Consider the following 22,457-nt stretch of genomic DNA (forward strand, 5'->3'; position numbering starts at 1 on the left):
TCTTTCTGTGTGTGGGTGTCCATCTCTGGGTTTATTTTTAAATTAATTGTTTTTGAGAATACTATAGAGAAAATGGGATTTCCAGTCTGATGTGTATAAGACCCTAAACATCATATGTTTTGTTCCCCCCCCCCCCAATTAAATAAATAAGTAATTTTGTCATATTTTGCTTTCAATCATGTCTTAACATCCTGAAATACAGCATTTTGTTTTTTCAGACTGGCATAGACTGTTTGGCAGAGCAGTTTCCTGTTTAGACATGTGCTCCTGGTGACACTCTGGTTTTGCCAGTGAGCTCTAGTGATCCCAAGGCTGTAGAAGATAAAAGTAAGGAGGTCATTTATTAGACAGGAAGTCTATGTCAATTTCACAGGACACAGGGAACTGCAGTCTAGGGGCTGTGTACATACATGTGATTGCGTTTGTCTGAGTAATACTGTGCCATTCTACCGGGAGGAACCTGAGACAGAAGAAAGTTACTGACGTCTGCATTAATAGGGCTCAAATGTTTGTGTCACATCGGTTACCATCATTGAGGATACAACATCAGGCTTTCCTTCATATAGAAGTGGCACTCATCTCCTTAAGACTTCACTGTAGGGATCAGGAGAGCGAGACCGATCCCACAGAGGAAGGGACTAGCAGAGGAGAATTCTTTCAGGCCGCTAATAACTTTTATTTCGTTCAACCTAATTGATATTTAAGGATTAGTTTGCTGCAGTGTAATGTGGGACAGATAAAGGCACATTTCAGGATGATTAAATTCACTGGAATAATAACTTTTATATCTTATCGTGCCATTTATGGGCGCCAGGCATTTTGAAGCTTAGGACTTCTCACAGGGGAAGAATTAATATGTCTTGACTGTGAACTGAATGGATATTTAAATTTGCCAACCTACTACTTTTTAGCAGCCCTCGTTTCTATTTTTCTAATCCAACGGGTTAAGATTAAGACAGTTAAATTGAATCCTATGGAGGTTAAAGCTAGGGTATGCAATCCTGAGAAGCCAGCAGTTAGCAAGCTTGTTTTGAAAGCACAGAGCCCGCCCTCGCTTCAGAGGCATCTCCAAAGCCACGCCCCCTCTATCACAGCGTCTAGCACAGCGTCAAGGTTCCCGCGCTGATGACGTGTGATTGTCTGCGCGAACAAGTTGCACGGCGGTATTCAAATATAGATTGACAGACAGGAAGGACATCCTATCATTACATTCAGACCGAATGCAATGATTGGTCGATCCTTTTTTAGTCCTGTCCCTTCCACAGAAGATATATATATATATTTTTTTACATTTAGAGCACTTCAATTATTGATTGCTATCAGGATGTGAAGAGACTTTCAACCAGTATAACAAAAAAAAAATCTGGAAAAGATTGCACACCCTACCTTTAATAAACTTTTTTTTCTCATCTTCTCTCATACGGCTGGAAGAGTTACATTAGTGTTAAATGGACAAGTAGAAAGACATACGTTGTACAAAAAAAAGGAAATCAGGAACTGTTTGTTCCAACTTGCCCAACACCCTGGTAGAAACTGGAAACCCAAATCTTTATTAATTTTCAGCCGCCTCATAAAGAATAAAGAAAAAAAAAAAGGTACTCCCTCCTCTCCCGCATTAATCACGCCGCTGCCACCTGCTATCTTACCTGCAGATGTAATTCGTCTTGCACAGCACTTGCAGAGACAAGCAGTTCGGCTTTTCCTTGTCCTCGTACGAGCACACGGGCACGATGGTCTGCCGCCGGCGCTCGCTGCACGCCGACTGGTCCACGGGGGGGCAGGAGCAGAAGAGCATCCCGTAGCTGTGTTTGGGAGGCACTTTGTCGAAGAATTGACGCAGGGCCTTGTGACACTTGCGCTTGTTGCACACCTCGGCCGTGGAGACACGGCTGGTGCAGGGGCTGATGTAGGCCGAGCGGTACTTCTTACAGGTGTCGTTCAGGTTGCAGGCCTTGGCGGCATTCAGGCAGTTGTTCTCCTTCGTGACGGCCGGCTCCCCTGTAACAGCAAAGGAAAGGGGTCAGTTGGCATTTGGGCATTTGGGAAACTAAGCTGGCATGAGCATGTAAAAAGCTGCATTTAATTAATCTGAATTCCAATTAACCTGACTCTAAGGTTATCCAAATCTGCCAGGTTTCTCTTTTGTCAGACCTGCACTTTTCATCAATATCTCCGGCATATTACATTTCTAATGAATCTCGCCACAAAATACATTAGTTTAATCCCAAATCCCCCCCCACCATTAAACATAACTTGACAGGAAAGCGCAAGTCATTGGACATCCACCAAAAAGGAAAAAGCAAATACATTCTCTAGGGGAGCTTCTTTCCTCAGTTCTGAAGATGAACCCCACTGATGTTACAAATATCCACTGATGAGGACAGAGAGATTAAAAAGGTTTAAATTGCTTAATCAAAGTTAGTACAGAACTACACCACAGTGATTGCTGAGCACTTGCACAGCACTTAAACGCAGCTTAATTTAATTTTGTTTTCTAATTCCTTTTTCGGACACTTAAGATGAAGCCAGGATAAAGACAAGCTAATTGCAGTTTTGTCTACAGAGGTGGTGAATTTCTGTGTTTGTATTTCGGTGTTATTTCGGTGTCCCTTTCAGACAAGATGGATTGAGGGCAGAAATATTTTTATCTATCTATCTATCCATCCATCCATATATATATATATATATATATATATACATTATCTCCTTGTTTTATTTTTATTCTTATTAAATGTTAGGCAACACTTCTTTAAAATACATGGAGCCGGAAAATGGAATAATTGAATAATATACAGTCAAAGATTTTACCTCCAGCAGGTCTTGCTAATTAGAAGCTTTCATGCTGAAGGTTGGTTAATTAACTTGTCTTTTCAGCAAATCATCAGCAGATCATCTACAAATTTTTATTTTTTTATTTTAACGAGTTCCAATTCAATTCACAAAAAGTGGGTGGTGTGGTGTGGAAACTACTGCTGTGATACTTGATGGCATCCAGAATAGAACTTAATGTGAGAGACTCAATCATTTATCTTGTCTGTTTATCTATAAAGTTGCACCTTAATGGTGATTTAGTTACGTCTTTTCAAGCACACACAGTTTGTTGGCTTAAACAACACGACAACTCTCTCTTGCTATAAATACTTGGTATGTCTGAGCTTGTGAAAAGAGTTCCTCGCCGCTTCTCTCGGTTAGTAGACTTGGATTGGAGCTCCATGCAGGACTTGAAGCTTCAATAGTGAGTTCCTTTAAAGAACAAGTGTTGGGGGAACCAAGGGATCTACTTCGCGACATTTTGCTATAGTAGTAATATATCTGTCATTAAGCATCTCATACTTAACATATTGACACGAAAAGGTTAAAAGTCTTATCTCTGTTTGTAAGAGGCATTCTCTCAGACACTGTGTTTGTAGTATGGCACAGCTCAGAATGTACTGCCGGTGTGCCCTTTAACCCGTTCCCAAAGAAAGATTAATTAAAAACAGGCTATGCAAAATACTGTTTTACTGTGCCCTGTGCCTTCCTGGGCCATTACTGCTGAGTTAGCAGCTGAGGGATGTGATATTATCATTAACCACAAACCAAAGTACTGGATTTTCATGATTTTTGAAACTCTTTCTTCTGCAGCAGTTTAAAGGAGACCCCACACCCTCTCTTACCAAAAACACATCCTACAAATGGATTGAAAAAAAGCTCAATCTTTCACAGTAAATAATAATAAATAAATAAACCAAAATAAAGCTGTTAACTGAAATACAAATGACAGATACTTTGCAATACCATTGCCAAGGGAAATATATAACGCTACATTTTGGTTGGCTTTGCTTTGTAATCCAATTTGTCTCTCCACCGGTACTTCACATGTGTTTGCAGGCTTGCGTGTTATGTGAATGTCTCTGAGGAAGTATGGTTGCTTGTACAAGCTCTAATCTAAACAGCTTGCCTGATTGCGTTTGCGTATGTTCGTACATGAGTTTATTTCAGTATGACTGCCTTACTGTGTGTATGTGTACTAAATCAAGGTTGGCTGTGCTTGACTCTTGTTCGTGTGTTTTCCTTAATTCACCTTTCTGAGCGTGCTGGGGTCTTGTCAGCATATGCCTTTTTTGTTTTTGTTTTTTGTACACCCACTAATTCAAGACTGATTGTATACAACTCTTTTGCAAATTACGTACATGCTGTAATTCATGGCTGCAAGGTTTCTGACATGTAACTCATGAAGTGAAAACAGTCACATACTGGCATCTCCGCTTAAACCAAGTAACTTATCTCAAATTGCTAAAAATAAACAGGAAAAAGCAAGCTGCAGATAGGAACTTTTTTACCCCTGAACTAGTCTTATCTCTACTAAACAGAGCACAATCATCTGCTGGTCTTGTCATCTTCTATCACTCAATCGTCGATTAAACGTACAACATTTTTAGAAGGCAATTTTATTTGTAATTCTTAAAAACTAAAATCTGCCCTGCTGAATTTACATACATGTCACAATATATAAAGTTTTATTTGTAAGAGTCCTGTTTGATTATATTCAATAACATTACATTTGCATATCCTAAAACGGAACCTAAAATAGCTTTATAATGTCATACCGCTATCTACACGGTATGCGCATTTAAATGCAATAGATCTACTTAGATTTTGAGAGTTTATTACCTACAACCAGGGTAATGCATTATTTATTCAATTTCTTATCCCTAGACATGGCCAGTAAAAGACTAGAGAGATAAATGTGTATGTATGGACTCTTAATAATTATTGATTTACAAATCAGCCTGTGAAAAGTGTGAATTCGGGAGTTATCTAATATAAAATTGGCTTGACTGAATGTGGTTTATAAGACATCTGACAACATTTTGTTTTTGTGTAGGTATTTAACGAAAAAGATGCACTTTGCTCGGCGAAAACAGTGTTGTGCTTCTCGGGGGTTGATTTGAACATTAGGAAATAACTCATCTTCACTCCTTCTTCAGAGCAGTCATGATAATTGACAACCCACTCAAAAAGATTTGCCACAGCTCAGTAACATGTTTCAGCATTAGATCTGTCACTGGGAAATAAATATGTGCAAGGCGGGCGAACACGGCCCCAGCACTATGTGCCATTCTGTGCCTCAAAGCACATTAAAAATGAATGTGGCTGTGCTGTATTAGTCACTTTCAGCCAAAGCCCTAAACTTTAATAATAACTGTATAAAACTTTCCCTGGGATTCCTCCTCAGGCCTCCGTCTGCAACAACACCTCTACTGAGACGCTCTCTGCTTCTTCGAACAACACATCTATCTTCATCCCAGGCACCCGTCTCCTGGCAGAGACTTTCTATAGAGGCTGGCCTTACTGCACAGCACAAAAAGCTCTTTAAGACCCATATGGTGAACCCAAGCACCATGCACAGCCAGATGGGTCAGAATTCAGAAGCTAGATGACGGCCGGCTGTCTCTTCTATCCGAGCCCCGTGCATTCTCTAAATAAATAGCCCTTGGCTGCCCTGCATATGTATGTTTATTACGTATAATTTCATCCTCTTCAGAAATGCACAGTGGTCCCTCTCTCCCACCCACGCTGAGATTTCTGAATCTTTAATTTGGCAGAAGCCATCTGGAAGACCTCATCAGTGGAGCTGGGGACCCCAAGCGCCGGTATAGATCCGTCCTTCTGGACAATCGGTCCATGACATGGTTTTGCATGTGTCGCCACTTCCCTCGGTCCCTCGCTCCTTAAACCTGTACCGATCCTAGCAACTACACCCTCTAATATTGTATAAAATTGGATGTCTGACAAGTTGGCAGTTTGGTGAGTTTTCTACGTAGTATAATTAGACTTGATTCTGACTTCACAACACATCAAACCCGACGTTGGAAACATTCTGAAATCCTAAAACTGACCAACCCTCTTAAATTTGAACTGGATTAGGTTTATCACACTTTTTTGTCAAGAGCAGGCAATCGCACTGAAGTTATTCTCAGTCGCCTCCCAGAGCAGTTGTGAATTGGTCACTGTTAATAAATAACCAGCTGACAAATAGCTAATGTCTTTAAACGAACAGAAGGGAACCATTAAGAAACATTTCTAATATGAATCCAGTTTGCATAGCCATCTGGAAGCTTTAGAAAATGTTCGCAGGCATGACTTTTTAGTTGAATAAAGATGGGCTGGAAATGGCTCAAATCAACCATACAGAAAAATACATGGAAAATCGAGCATGGAGAAAAGCTAGAAAATGCCCCGAATTGTACAGATTGTGTAGAGCAGATGCTGTATGTTTAGTTGAAAGCAAATGGCAAATACAGTTTTTCATAGTACATTCTTTTACAGTAACTGTATGGTATGAAAACTGTTTTGTTTATTTTTTATATATATATAAAAAATAATGTCCACAATTATGTCTGTAGGCAAACAACCACCCATCTGATTTATTTACTTTTGAGTGGGCAGTTTGCCACAAAGTATAACAGGATTAATGTGTTAAATAATATAGTCAACAGGAGCTGATACTAATATAAGGTGTAAGCATGCGTTTATTAAAGTGTTGGATTAGATGAGAAAAACTTTAAAGCAAGTAATGCTGAACTCAATTTCCCACGTGTCCGCTTAATTTGAGATTGTAAAGTGCTATTTATTTATTTTTTTGCCCCTCAGTCAGAATTTGGAAGGTTGTATCACGAATGTGCTGAGACCGGCTTCATTTTAAGCAGCACCGACCATAAAACAAGCTTAAGTGAAGACAATGTGTCTCCTGGACATTGTTTAAATCCGTGCATTTAAAAAGATCATTGGGGGCCATTATAATTTTGACATAAAACAGCATCCTAACAGGTATGGAAGGGCATTTCCTTTTTTTTTATAGCTGCTCACCAAGGTCTTAAACCTACATACTCTTTGTTGATATGGTAGCTTCATAACAGCAAAACACAACTGTCTCTTTTAATGGGCTCATTCTAGAAATGCAGGGGAAGCAAAAAAGTAAACAAAAAGAAAGTAAGAGGGATACATAGGGAAGAAGGCCCTGGGTTTCTGCTGGTGCTTAATAATCGTACTGTTTTTCAGAACTACACCCCCGATCCAATAAAACCACATGGCATTACGGCAAATCAGATAATACAAGGCCGTGACCCCAGTAATTGATCCTTGGGGCGTTTTGTTTGTTTGTTTGTTTGCTTGGTATTGCTTGATTTTGTTTTTTGTTTTCTTTTTTTCCTCTTTAAGTTTGACATGGCAAAAGCTGCATTTAAATGTGTGCACTGACTCCGGGGAATGAACTTTGTGGAAGATATAAAGTATTTTAGCAGATAGATATTGCATTACACTGTGATGAATCTCTTCTGTCTGTTTTTTCATTATCAATCAAGCAGCACAGAGCTCAGGCTGTAAAGAGAGCCTCCTTTGGGGGTCGGCGTGGAGAAACAGCAGGATAGCAGGCCTGCTTTAATAATACCTACAAATAAAACACTTTCCTGTTCACGCACCGACTTCCTCCTCTGTAGATGGATGATGATGCATGAGTCTAACGCCTGGCTTTTCTTTTTTTTCTTCTCCCACTTCAGAATGGCTGTATTATAAATGCACACTCAACCTGCAGCGTTTACATCTAAGATCACGAGGTACCACGGAGGCAGCGCGACACTAGGAAATCAATCTGTTATGCTTCTTCAGCAAAACTTATCATTACATTTTAATTAGTCACTGTTGCCTCAGGTGCACCCCATAGCAGTGCTATTAAGATTGTCTTTGGCTTTAGTGTAGATTAATGGCTATAGCGGTAGTTTAATTGAGCTTTGGACAGTCTGTTAAAGTGAAACTCAGAGTGTACTAAATAGACTGAATTCCTGGCATCGTGGTTACCTGGGATTCAGTCAGATTCCTGCAGTCGCAAACAAATATTAAACAAGTCTGAATTAGGCAGTGTACTTTAACCTATAGTTTAAAATAAAAAAAAATCAACAGTCCTTTATGTCAGCACTTGTTTCTATATGGTAAATGTCTAAAAATGTGGATTCAGCTTTCAGTGTACGCCCTGATCTCTTTAATTAAAGGAAAAAAAAAAATCAACCTCTGGCAACTTGATGAGCTTTATTATGAGCCTAATTTATTCAGATTTTTTTGTTGATCTGTATTAACTGTTTTATAATGAACAAATTATTACTTTAATAAGTAACGCATGTGCTTAAAGGAAACGCTTGATAGATTTTATTTTGCGTAACAAAATTCTTATTATTTTGTTGTCATCTTCTTATAAAGATCATCATAGTTTAGAATAGATCCACTTCTTTCCTATTCCTGTGCGAATTCTCCAGCACATTTGTCATTCATACAGAAGTCTGACCATCGATACTAGAAGGTGGCACATTTCCATAGTGCGACATGCTGACACCTAATCTCTCTAAACTATGGCAGGGGTGAATGAACCTGCTTTTGAGAGGGCTGGCCTTTATGAATGATGGCATACAGTTTCGTCTTGAAATAAATACTGACAGTCTGGCGGAGCTCCGTTACGTGAACAATATCAGACTAGACACTATAAATAATTTAAAAAAAGGCAACAATAGCACTTCAAAACCGGTTTTCAATTAATTCGGATTGGTATTTCTTTTCGAGTGCTATATATCTACCCAGTGGGATAGCAAAGTCTTATTATTCATACATTGTGAATCGGTACCATATTTTAGTAGATGCCATATCTTATCTTTCCAAATTCCAGCCAAATCTGCAACACTATCTATTTGAAGCAAGGGCTCCTAATCAAATCAATAAATGAATCAATAAATCTAGAGCTGTGAAAGTGCACTGTATTCCTCCGCAGCTCTGAGGTCTTTGCAGAAAGCCTCCTCATGAGCTAAATTAAAGACGTTTCCCAGGAACATGCAGAATTAATAATAAAGTGAATAATGATGAGATTATCTCCATGTAAATTGCAGTTCAAAGGAAGCAGATGCAATTCACTGGGGACCAAATCAGCTGGTGCTGCAGTGGGGCAGCTACACATGTTTAATACAATCATTGTGACACAAATGGCCTCCTCTGATGACAAATGATCCCAGCTTAGTACAACAGTGTTCTTGCCCCGTTAAACTGTCTAACATGCAAAAAAAAAAACATCCAACAGGAACAGAGCAGCAATCTACGCCACAAGGGTCCAGAAATAGGACTGAGATGTAGATGCACATTACATCAAGGGGGTCAGATAGAGATGGATGCCGTATTGGCAATATGGGTTTACTCTGAAAGGCTGCCAACCTCGACACTGCATTGGCTGGGTGGTTAAGAGGGAAGCAGGAAGCTCCACAGCCATCTTTCTATTTGATTACGGTTGAACTCGCCTGTACAGGGTTTTTGAGGCGAGGCACACATTAAACAATTTGCTATAAGTATGATAATACAATATTCTTCTATGAATTTGAAACAAAAATTGGAAGCATCTAGAAGAGTTTTATTCAAATTTTATATTTCCATTTGCTTACTTATTCATGGTTATCCATATTGGGAAAATTAAAATAAATAACATTGTGCCCTAATTTTCACAGCCTTTCCAGATCAAAACTAATTTGTTCATTTGTGATCAGCACACAGCAGATTACATATGTGATTGTCAGTCTGTGCAATTTAGGGTGATGTGTTATTTCATTGACATGTCGCTCACTGTAATCAAATAAATCTTTTTGCAAAGGTTCAACTCTCAATCTAATCTAATAATTAATTAATTTAATCTTAATAGTAACTTCAAAGTCTTGTTCCTTGTGTTGTTCTGATTGTATCCAATCCAGTTTGTCCATAATAAGCTTGCCTCTTTACTATCTTGTATTTGTACTTACTCCCTATTGTAGCACCATTGTTGAATGTATTAGTCCTGTAATGTTTTTTCAACATTACCTCACAAGCTCATTTTTTTGGACCAGTGACTACTTCAAATTCTGTTTGAAATTCCCCTCAATGCCTTATATTACATGTTTTAAGTGAACATAAAAAATACATTCACAAACACAATTTGGTATTCCAAAGAAAAAGTGAACTGTTTATAATGAAACAGTTAGTGATTCAGTCTTATTTAAGATGAATACTTCTTAACTTGCACCTGAAACTGACGTATTTAATGGAGATACCTTCTGAGACAATATACGTGCCATTACTGGTGCTACAAAAGGCCTTAACACACCTCCTGTTCCAGAGACTTGTTGGTACCCAGTCTGATCATGCAGACAAGCAACACGAATACAGAAAAACTGCATCTCATGTCAATATGAACTCCATGATTGATCTAGATTGATCATTGAAGTATGACAGTCCATTCAGCAATGGCAAGAGCTTCATCTAATCAGTTCAGTCAGCTTCTAGTTACATAGTCTAAAAATGTAGCTCCCGAGTTTGTGCCCCGGGAGAGAAAGCGCAGACAAGTATTTGAGGCTGAAGGAATGTGAGAATCTCGTTCATCAGTGTGAACTCTGCTTTTGTTAAAGGTGTTTTCCCAATGGTAATCCAATGCGAAGGATTCGAAATGTAAATGTTATGCGGTACATATTTCTTACATATCCAAAGTACAGATGTCCATTGTATTTGACAAGCGAAGAACAAAACCATCTGTCAATGTCCAGAGACTAATCAATCATACAGTACCGGGTTGGTGAGAACCTAATATTCAGATGGTAATTGTGTAACTATAAAAGCGGCACTATGTAATTGAGTGCTTCCACTGCTAGCTAACATGTTCAAAGGAGTGAATAATGTTCTTCTAAAGATATGACTTGAATTGAGCAACAATCCGTTACACACAAGAGAATGTGATATCTTTCAATGGCCCAGTAACTGAGAACAATAATAATAATAACTGCAAATAAGTATTTTAATGGCTCTCTGTTTCCATTACTTCTCATTTAGAAACCAATATCCACAAGGAACCCATCTTGAACTTTCAATTCCTGCTATTTAACGGAACACACATTTACTGGAAAACAATGTAACTCCTGTTACTCCTAAAACTCAGCATTTTAGTTTTGCAGTAGCTCTATCCCTTGGCACTAAGGCGAGACTGGCACTTTTTAAATAAGGCCGACACTGCAAACATTTCAGATTCAGAACAGGATGTCTTTCAAAATCATTCTTAGTTGTTTCTCTTTAAGTCTAAAGGTGTCCCAGTTCAAGTTGAAAAACTATTACTGAAGTGCTCCAGGGCTTTAAATTGAGCCGCAGAGCATTTCAGACAAGTCAATTTGCTTTGATATTTACTTAAGGCTAATTGTCGAGTCCCACTGATGTATTTTTAAAGATCTGTGTATCGATTTAAAATGTCTCCATATTAAAAGAAGCACTCTTTCCAGTATGTGGACCATTAGAAGCACCTTTACATTTTGGTCTCTGTTCATCCACAGCTTCAAATCTGTGCTGTACATCCCAGGAACAAGAGCCTCTAGTTAGTCTAGATACATGTTTGGTATGAGCAAAACCATTTTCTCTCGGATACGTGGAGATTCGCAGATTGTTGTTTTCTTTTTCATATCTGGAGTTCTTCGTTTTTTGATTACCAGATGCATGGCAGAAAATCGCAAATTTGTTTTAACTGTCTTTAATCCTGCTGAAGGAAATAAATAAAAACAGCATGAACCAGGCTAGTTAAGAGGTTTGCTATTACTGCACCCATATGTTAGTATTTAAATATATATTCTTAATGGGTGTTAATTATCAATCACATATTACAAGCAATTCCATCATGAATGGAATGATTAATTAATTGTATTTCAATTTAAATCTTGGTGCTTAAAAATATGTAATTGCCATAGGTATAAACAGTTGGAGGATCTGAAAAACATTTTAACAGATTACTAGATACAAAGCTGCCAAAAGAACCAGGTGAAAAAGATGCAGATAGAGTGGAATGAGTTCAAACTGGCAGAGTTCCTATTTTTAGACTGAACTATAAGCAAACATGCAGCATTGAAAATGATGGTTTCCTTCTGAACAGAACAAATTCAACTTTAGCAGTAACTGTGCCTTAAATTCACATCAAAGTAGAGCACAAAAAATATTATATATTCTCTCTTTCTCTCTAGAGAAAGAAAATAGCGAAAGAGAAAATATAAATTAGAAATATAAATTCTGTTCTATTTTCTTGGTATTTTTGTGTTTGATAATGAAGAAAAATAGGAAATATTTATGTGTGGGTGTGTATGTGATATATATATATACAGTGGGGGGAAAAAGTATTTGATCCCCTGCTGATTTTGTACGTTTGCCCACTGACAAAGAAATGATCAGTCTATAATTTTAATGGTAGGTGTATTTTAACAGTGAGAGACAGAATAACAACAAAAAAATCCAGAAAAACACATTTCAAAAAAGTTATAAATTGATTTGCATGTTAAGTGACCAGGTTTCCCATCCATAAGTGAGCACTGGTAGTGTGCATTGATTAAATATTTTCTCTTCAGGCAAATGGATAGATTTCCTTTCAGCAGCGCACTGTTTCTTCCAAATGCACTCCATCCCATTTTCACTCTTCTTTTGATTTGTTCCATAATATCTCAATCTGCACTGATTTGTTATCCAAGGTAGACGATATTTTTTACTTCTTGAGTATCTGTTGATATATGTGTGTCTCTGTGTAGGCCTTTATTTTTTTGGCCACCACAACCTCCACACCTCAATCCAATCTAAATGTGTGCTATGAAGTGAAAAAAGCAGTACACAAGCAACAAGCCCCTCAACCAGAGGAGCTGGAGATGTTCTGAGTGGATTAGCCCTTCTGAAAAGTTAATGAACCTATTAAAAGGGTTCAGGAAGTTCCTCCAGGTTATTAAAGACAGGAACTGAGGGGAAGACTAAGTTGCCAAGGGTAAGGGTGTCTGCTAATAAATAAATAATAGTAACAACAAATTATTCACAATGTACTGATTGCAATGTTACCAATAAGAAAAAATGTGCATTTATTAATATATGTAACTATTCTGGACAGATGTGATATTGATATTTAAAACTGCATGTTAATGGCTTCTCATACAGAACGTGATGTGATTTCTCACTGTTTGCATCACTTTGCAGTCCTCACTCTCGAAATGACATCCCTCATACCTCAGGAGACACCCTTCTTCTTTACATTAATAATATAGTTGCCCTAGTTGCATCACCATGTAATATTATAATCTCCGTGAAGCTCCACCATGAAGTCATTACAATGAGACATGTCGGATTTGCAAATACATCAATTAAATAAATAAATACAAGCTGATTAACTGTATTAATGGGGGAGATTTAGACATCATTATGCTGGTATCCTGAGAGTGACAGGTTTGTATGAGGCTCTGATTCCATCCCCTGCTGTGCGTGCACAAAGGATCCCCATTTCCAGCCACATTTGGGATGTTCATTGCCCACTCAGCATACCAGTAAGCAACGATTATTCCTCATACCTGGTGCAGATAATGCACTGCAAATTAAAAGCGTTTTCACTTCTGCATGATTACATGGTTGGGGTTCAAGTGTCCATTCTGTTTGGAACAGAAGCTGACTTTGGACTCCTTTCTAAGTTTCATTGCAGCTTGAAAGTCATATTATACCTGCTCTGAATAATTATGCTATAGCTCAAGTGATTGTAGAAGATGTTGTCAATTTAAAAGCTCCTGCTCCCCACACATGCATGTATAGCCCACATCCTGGATAAATGGCTGTTTAAACAAGGTGTGGTATTTCTGCTTGTGTAATTCAACTAAACCTGGCATTTTCTGGGTGTGAGAGGAGTATTATTTCCTTAATGTAATTAAAAGCGTATAAAACTTTCTGTCTTGGTCTAGCGAATGTATTGAATACCTGATATATGGCATGAAGGCAAAGATGTTACAGAAGCTGCAGACAACAGAAGCATGGAAAGATGTATGCTTGGAATAACAAGAAGAGATAGAAAAAGAAATGAATGGATCCAAGAACAAACATAAATGTGTCATCATTGAAACATGGCAATGGGCCAGACACATGTACAACATGTACAAAGCTGTACAACATTCATACACGTATGGGAGAGATTAAACATACAAGCATACTTTCTCTGCAACATGTACTCTTGGGCCCTGGGCTTCTTTCTCACAGTGCAAATCCACAGCTTAAACACCAGAGATGAGGCCAGAAATCTTAGGGGACTTGTCTAAGTATCAAGAACACCATGCCAGGGTTTAATGAAAAAGCTCAGATTCAAACCAGTGATCTCTTGACTATAGAAGCCAACCTGTGCACCACGCTGAGGATTTCCGCCAGCAGATACCTCTGACCCCCTGTGGATTCAGCTAAAATCACAGCTACTCGCCTCCATCTATGACCCTGCTGTACAACTTAGTACTGTGATCCACTGAGTTATCAAGTTCCAATAAAATACATCAACATACATGAAAACTGAAAGCATTACTGTCTTCAAACTTGCGGCCAGTGCTGGTAATTGGTTTCAAGATTCGACATCTCCAGTCCCACTGCTTTACACGCCACCGAAGGATTGGTCCTTGTACAGAGCTTCAGAAATCGAGTGTGTGGTTCAATGTATCAGCGATAATGAGTTGGAATAATGCTGTGCATGGACTGTGACTGGCCGGCCCACTGGGTCTTTTCTCCTTGTGTGTGAGAGCAGAAGGAGCTGCAGTGCTTTGAAAGGGGTTATCAATCTCTGGCCCTGCTATGCCACTGAAGTACAGTTAGTGAGGTTCATCTGGCCATATCATTGGCCTTGTGTGCAGCTCTATCGATGTGAGTATTAGTCAGTGTTTCCAAACAAATGAAAGCTACAGCTCAGCACTTCCTGCTCACGACGTTGTACTTTTCCATTAATTTTTAAAAAGCTTCCTAAGGTGTGCTTGAGTGACACTGGTGATGGAGCATATTAAAGCAGTTTAATCCTCAGCAGCAATCCAAACACAAACCTTGGGGATATTTGTATTATATAAAGCCTGCAGGGATCCTGAGACAGTGTGCAATGACAACTAGTGACCACCAGTTTTTATATTGTTTTTATATAACATTTTATCTTTCTTTGGTAACACTTTACATTAAGTGTCCTGAATGACTGTGTATTTACACTGTAATTACTTTGTTACAGCATAAATACAGTGTAAAAAGGCATAATTACAGTGGTAGTTACCAAGTAATTACAGTGTAAGTACACAGTAATTACGGACACTTAATGTAAAGTGTTACCCTTTCTTTAAACTTGTATAACAAATACAGCTCCAGACAGAAATGTGGAATCGCTCAAAAGGTATATAGGTATATCACATTTATAGGTATGTACTTGAGATTTTGATGGCAAAGGGAAAATAAAATGTTTAAATATATGTAATAGGATCGGAGTAAAAGTTAATTAGCTATGACCTCCCAACCCCCATTCCCCTTGCCTCCACCTTTATGTTAAATTAGTTTTCAGCACAGTCTCCTGGTTAGTCTGATTTCTCTAATGGCTGCTTCCCACAAAAGTGATATCATTCATGTTTGTGAGTGTAACTGAAAATGTTGTGTTGGCAGTAGATGGTAATCCATAGGATTTGTTAAGAATATAAATATGAGGCCTCCTCGCCTCATTCCAAAGAATCTCTTAAAAAAAAAAAAAAAAACACACTCCCTACAACACGGTGTCTCACACGTATTTATCCTACGATTCAAAGAAGATTGATGGGTGATTTCAGGTTTAATGCAGGGGTCCAAACACACATGCTTCCCCATCTAGTTTTTATATAACACAGAGATAAATGAACTCTTGAAGGAGTACTTATGCCAGACTGCGTGATGTATGAACTGCAGTATTAAATATATCCTGAGCTTCACTGACTATGTAGGCTTTCTGAAGCAAAGCATTACTCAGGACTGAAGCTCTTAAAAGTTTTGCCGAGCACACAAATTTAACGTAGTGGATAATGGTCTACCCTCTTAAAACTTTTTCCGCCAAGCAACCTCCTTAATCTCTCTCAGAAATCCTTAAAAGTGAACAATAAGGCTCTCAATAGTTAATTAGTTGTAACTCTACACAACCATGGATGAAAAATTGACTGTGCTGAATTAATGACCTGGTTTTCTTCACTATGACGACAGACTTTCATAGCTCCTGACTGATAATATTGCCATTGTATGATTCCCCTTCTCATTTCAGAGCTATGAATACAGTGAGGAAAATAAGGCAAGGCTGTCATTTAGTACTTTTTTGTTACAGAACTCATAATGGAGGTGGAATCATTCAATGCTGATAACTAGAAGTATAACCCACAGGAGTTTAACTGGAGAAACTCTTATTTGGATATGTGTGAGGTTTGTCTGCATCCCTTTTTGGTTAATTCTCTTACAGATATTGATTTTTTTTTTTTTCAGATAGTTTAAGGCTAGCAGGCAGCCTCTGCTAACCAAGTCTTCATGCTTAATACTCCCTTTGATTATGGGATATTAAACAGCAGTCGGAACAAAACCACATGAAAACTTAATTTGCCATCTTATAATCTGCATCCCAATGTTTCATGTGATAATACTTAGTTTAGCCACAAAAGCAAGATGTGAGTGCTACTGAAATCAGATACCAGTCGAGTGTATACTGGCGCACACTAAACATGGTCACACTTGCTTTGTAGAAACTTGCACTCTCTGATGTATTTCAGCCAGTGCTGGAATTGGTGCTCGGCTAAGAAGAATGGCTCTACCTCTGTGTAGCCTCCAGACGCAATGTGAATTGAAGTACCTGACCAGACAATTGATCAAGATTGTTAGGAAGCAGTGTAAACAGGGAGAAGGGGCATCACTCATCTTTGTGGATGTATATGTCTCTGTGTGTATGTTGCTAAGACAACCTGCAGAAAAGTAATTCCGCACGTCCAGAGGTGGTCAAACTATAAATCAAAATGCACTGTCATGACTACAGGTTTTTTCAGTTGTTTAGTGTTGATTTTTTGTTTTGTTTTATGTGAAGGAAAAACTTGATTTGTCACTACAGTCAAGCCAGAAAACAAATGTGCCCTTTTCTGAGGAGAAGAAACCTGAAGGATTTACTCTGCCCATAATAAGTTATAATTTATACATGTCCAGGAATGGCCAGTCTGCTCCTGACAGGCTACACAGTCAACCAAGCTCCAAATTACATAATTACATAACTATTCAAGAACATGACTGATAGAAGACACCTATTCATCTCAATGGATTGGGGCTCTCCAGACCCACATACCTAGACATTTTGAAACAATAAGCCACCTTCCTAAAACATAAACACACACACTTCATCACATATTGGTCTAGTTTTATTCCTAACTAGCATACCTCTCATTTTCCATTGCATGGTTAATATCTTGATTTCATGATTAATATCTCTCTGAGTAAAAGAACAAATTCAGTCTCTGCCAATTGTTTAGACTAATATTTTTCTTTATTTACAGTGCTGTCAGTACAGAGGTGTGTAAACTCCCCTGGTCTTCCCTTTGTCCCTTTCTGGATGAACAATAGACAAGAATAATTACAAGTTCTTTGGCTTCCTTACAAAATCATGGGTTGTTATTTTTGTGATACCACTGGAGGGATGTTGGCCATAATATTAAGAGACAGCACTTTGTTGTTTTGTGTGTCTTCTAGCACAGGTCAAAGGGAACCCCAGTAGCACACGCTGCTTCCCGCTGCCAAAAGTACAGAGCGTGAGAGAGAACATTTTGAAACGCGATTGAGATTTTTTTCAGAATATGAACCATGGGACACACATTTCCGATACTGTTTACTGATTCAGTTGAAGCAAAACATGAAGTAGAAATGCTTCAAGTTGCTCGTTCTTTAACACAAGGAACTTTATACAAAAGTTCATTGGATCTCTTGATTTCCTAAGAAAACGAGTGTGTAGTCTGCTGGACTGTAACTACTTCAGTTTTTTTTTTTTTTTTTCTTTTCTGAATAACCCTTGAAACTGGGGTATTGATTGAGGTGTCACTTAATCACACAGCTGAATACAGGAGCCGAGGGACATTACCGACTCAAGTTATTATTGTATGAAAAGGTCCTGGATCTCTTTGAAGCTACACACCGGTTAATGAGGAAGGACAGGGTGCCAGTAAGGGCAAAGCAGTGGGCAGTTTCTAATTTTAACACCATCACTGCTACAAGTGGCTCTATGACTTTAGGAAAAATGTTGCCATATCTATTTGTAATCCTGTACATTTCGATGTCCATTTTCATCTTAACTACTGAGTTGTACTCTAGTGTGGCTGTAGCGTGAGTTATAGTGAGTGGCTTTGTGTCGAGAGCTTCTTCTTCAGACCCTTCACTCTAATTAAGAGAATTTATGGATATACTTCTGTATACCCTCCCCATGCCCTGGCTGTTTTTAGTGTCCTTTGAGTGGAAAAACAAAACATTGTTTTCATCATTTGGCAAATGTGAGAGGTTGAAAAATAATATTTTCATCAAATACATACTTTGCAGAAGTTCCAGTTTAAATTTTAGAAACAGAATGAAAAGGCAAATTAATGTGCAATATATTACATTAAAATTAGGATATTAGTCGGAATATGATGTCCCCCAAACTTGTGAAGTAAAATAATTTAGAGCGTTTAGTACCAATAAAATGGTCCAGGCAAAAAATATATTTGTGTGTAAATGATTTCCTTCACAATATATAAAAAAAACGAATTCAGTAACTTTGTTTGGGGACAATATTAACTTTTTGCTAAAATACCATTTTAATTCAAAGCACTTCAAAGCACCATGTATTGCGTTGAACATTATTATTTCTATGGCTTTAGAGGGAACAAAGACGGCATTATCCTATAATTTCCTGAATCTGCTTTGCAGTGTCGGACATACTTCACTGTCCTGCTGCATCTACTGCCTTATCCGTATCCCCAGTGCATCAACTGACCGGAGTTAAATTTACTGCCCAAGCGCCACACAAACGCGACCAGAGTTGTCCGTCACTCGGGCCACATGTGTATTACGGTTGCTCTGTACGCTTATAAGCTCATAACCCCCATTCACCAAAAGAGAGATAAAAATGCTTTACTGTACCAAGCCGCAACACCGCTCAATCCAGATGGGCCAATATTTTATTCTGCGGAGAATGTGCGTGGCCGTTCGAGAAGTAATTTTACATTCCATGTCATTGCGCCGATAGGCCATTGCTCATCAGCCCACTGGCTTGCAGTTTATTAGTGCTGTTGTCAGCTAATACATTGGCTGGTTAGCTTGAGAATGTGGAGAGAAGGAAATGATAAAAAAAACAGGAAAAAAAAAACAAATCTGCGGGTATTTGTTCTGCAGCTGTAAAGAATGTTAGGCAACGTTCTGAAAGGAAGCGTACCTGTTTGTCTGACTCTGTTAATCCCTTAATCTTTAATATGGTTTTAAATGTGTTTGCTTGAGGGTCGCTTCCCTGCCCATCTTGTGTGGGGCTATAGTGGGTATTACAAGAAGATGGAAATCCAGTGCTGGAAATTATTTGAGACCAAGCCGCCATTTATTACCCATTAAAAAGGTGATGCACCAGATGACGTAAAAGAGTGCCAGCCGTGTATTGCTAAAAATATGAATGTTTTAGACTTTTAAATTACGTAGAAAAGATTAAAGTTATCGACACTGTGAAATATGTTACATTGTAGGTTGTTCATGTCTTGAAGAAGAATGAAAAAAAAAGAACTGTTCTATCTGAAATTCTTTACATTTAGATTTATGCTTAGTTGAACTTCAAGCTGAACAGGCAAGTGCGTCGATTCAATAATCACAGGACCGATCGCAATAATCATCCCTTCTCAGGACCCCAGATGTCCGCGCTCATTAAAAAACAGCAAATGGATGATTTATTAAGAGGCTCGAAAAACCGGAATGCAAAACGAGCATGCCCTGCCCTCAAAGGCTCCTTCTCGACTTCCTAATAAAATCAAAACCTATAGAACCAAGCTTTAGACTTGATTTAGACCTCTTTTTCATTGGGTGGCCTTGCTGCATGAAGTGTGATTAAATAAGGCCTGTCAAATGGACACTGTATCTCCTAATCACAGTTGGCTGCCTGGTCTCCAGCCCGCACAGCCTGAAAGAGGACTGTTGACCCCCGTGGCCTGCCCTGGGGCTGGGTGTTAAATGGGAAGCTATACTGGGATTTGAAACCCAGTCCTCTGACTCCTGCCACGCAAATACAATAGCCCTCATTAGGGCCCCATCCCTTCCTATCACTGTCACCACTTTCTCTGCGTGGCCCCGTTTGCCTGCCCGCAGTGCTAGACAGCAAGGAGTTTAAAGGAGGTAACATTTTTAAAAACAAACCTTAGAAAGACAAAGCTTTCTTTCCCATTTAGTTTTGACTTCATACATAGAACTACAGAAATAGCTAAGGGGTTATTCACCACACACACACACACACAAAAAAATTAACACAAATTTAATTTCAAATAGTAAGCTCCTCTCTAGGGCAACTATGTTAAATATCTTGCCCCTTAGGATATTTTATTTCTCTGTTTGCCTTCTTATCTGACTGTGTGGTGTAATAACATTGGTTAATTAAAAAAGCTGTTTTGCCACTGAGAAGCAGTGTTAGTCTGTGTGTACACAAAGAGTGTGGAATTAAAACTCTGCAAAGCTGCTAACAGTATTAGAGACCCTGTGTGAAATTAATAAGGTGCTTAGTCCTACAATGACTCTTAATCCTGTGAAAATCAATGATTAATAACCTATTACCGGGGAAAAAATATGTATTTTCTATTTTCCCAGCTGTCTATTTATATATACCGAGGACTAAAAAAAAGTGTTTTGAAGGAATAAGAAGAAGGTATATGGAAATAATAGTCAAGTTAATATGTTTTTCAAATCCTTTAAAAACCACAATAATGTTTCAGGGATACATACAAAATACAAAAATAAAAGTGAAAACCTTGTGCATGGACCATATCTTCTCACTTGTTGTACAAGTATACAGAAATGTGCCAAAGTACTATAAATATATGTATTTCTAACAACAACAACAACACAATTGGGCAGAAGCAGGTCAGAACTGAAGTAAATATGGAGCCCTACCTTTTTAAAATTACCCAAGATAACATATATTACTGTATCTAGCCCAATGCCAAGTACGAAAAAGACACAAACACAACTGAATTGGGTAGCTTGGCCTCATCTAGAAGGCTGAAATGATTATGTGTGCTTAGAAAGTGTTGTTAGAGAAATATACTTGATCCCAGTGTTCCCAGTTCCTTTTTATATAAACCTCCCTTACTCAACAGCACTGACAGGGTTAATAGCCTCAAGAAGAAATAAGTCCGACGATTTCAGCATTTCATTTTCCTGCGGCAGACATGGCACCACGGCCATTCGACAAAAGCACTTCCTCTTGAGGGATATTTACAATAATTACTATACGTCTCTCATAAATGCATATACATTTTTATTGCCAGTGGGTCAATCTCCAAAAGCTGTGGTGTTCAATCCATCAGGTGCCCCAGCTGAAGAATAGTATTCTCTTACTGTTCTTATAACTACCCTTTTCAGAGCATTTTCTTAATAACGTACATAACTTTTAGCTGGCAGAAACACTTTTCAATTGCCTTGACAGCCGAAATAGCACCGGAAAATCAATGCAGAAGCTAACTTTGTGTGTGTCTGTATGTGTGTTTATGTGTGTGCCTGAAATATGTATGGATCTGATCAAGCACTGGGAAGCTTTTCGCCTGGATTCTGGAAGAAAAAAAAAATATATATATGCCATATATGTTCAAGCATGCACACAATCAGATTTGTAAAAGTTGTTTTCATTGTTTAGAGATTTAAATTAGAAATATGATGAGCTGCAATTATTAACCCTCACTGGACAAAGAGAGAGAGTATAGCAACCGAATTATTCAGAATAATAATAACATTTTATAAAAACATGTAGACAGTGTATCAGCTGTCTGTCGTCAGGGAAATACTGAGCACATTTGCACTTTGCACTGTGTTAACAAATGTATTGGGTCAGACGATAAATACCGAAATACAGCTATTCGCAATGTATTTAATAGGAAGAATTACTCCATCTCCATCCTTCCTCTTAGTCATCCAAGAGTTCACAAGCTGCTCCGGCAGTGTCAAGGTCAGGAATCTTAGGAAATACCTGATGGCAAAATGGGTAATTCACGGTGAACCCTATGTTTGACCTCAGTATTGTGGCACAAAAATGCGAAGGGCCCATCACACTAAGCTCCTCGTTTTATGAAAAGTCCCTGAAATGGCAAAATGGTTACATAGAGACTGGAATTCTCACGAAGAACAAAAGTCATAGGAGACCTCAGTAGAGTAAAGGTATTGTATTGTAGATGCATTTAACTGTACCAGCAATTGCCTTCTGAATGTAACAAAAATAGAAATTCATCATTAATCTGTTTTGTTTTCTGCATCTGAATATTTGATGTTGAAACAATGTGATGTTAAGGCGGGTGGGGGGTGAGGCAAACTTCACTGCGCAGCGTTCCTCCCCCTATTCTTTTCAGACAGTGATGGCAGGTAGAACAATCCTCCAGATA

The 22,457-nt window shown here is 38.4% G+C and overlaps 1 protein-coding gene across 2 annotated transcripts in view; it reads right to left on the reverse strand.

The window, feature by feature from the left end:
- The window catches only part of LOC136715819 (GDNF family receptor alpha-1), a 67,212-nt gene that overhangs the window by 19,295 nt on the left and 25,460 nt on the right, over positions 1 to 22,457 (reverse strand). For both annotated transcript variants that reach the window (XM_066693195.1, XM_066693196.1), the window contains one exon: positions 1,647 to 1,998. In XM_066693195.1, coding sequence (XP_066549292.1) covers positions 1,647 to 1,998 — 352 coding nt within the window. The remainder of the gene's footprint in view (positions 1 to 1,646; positions 1,999 to 22,457) is intronic.

Source organism: Amia ocellicauda, chromosome 20 (assembly GCF_036373705.1).
Source record: "Amia ocellicauda isolate fAmiCal2 chromosome 20, fAmiCal2.hap1, whole genome shotgun sequence".
Taxonomy (NCBI): domain Eukaryota; kingdom Metazoa; phylum Chordata; class Actinopteri; order Amiiformes; family Amiidae; genus Amia; species Amia ocellicauda.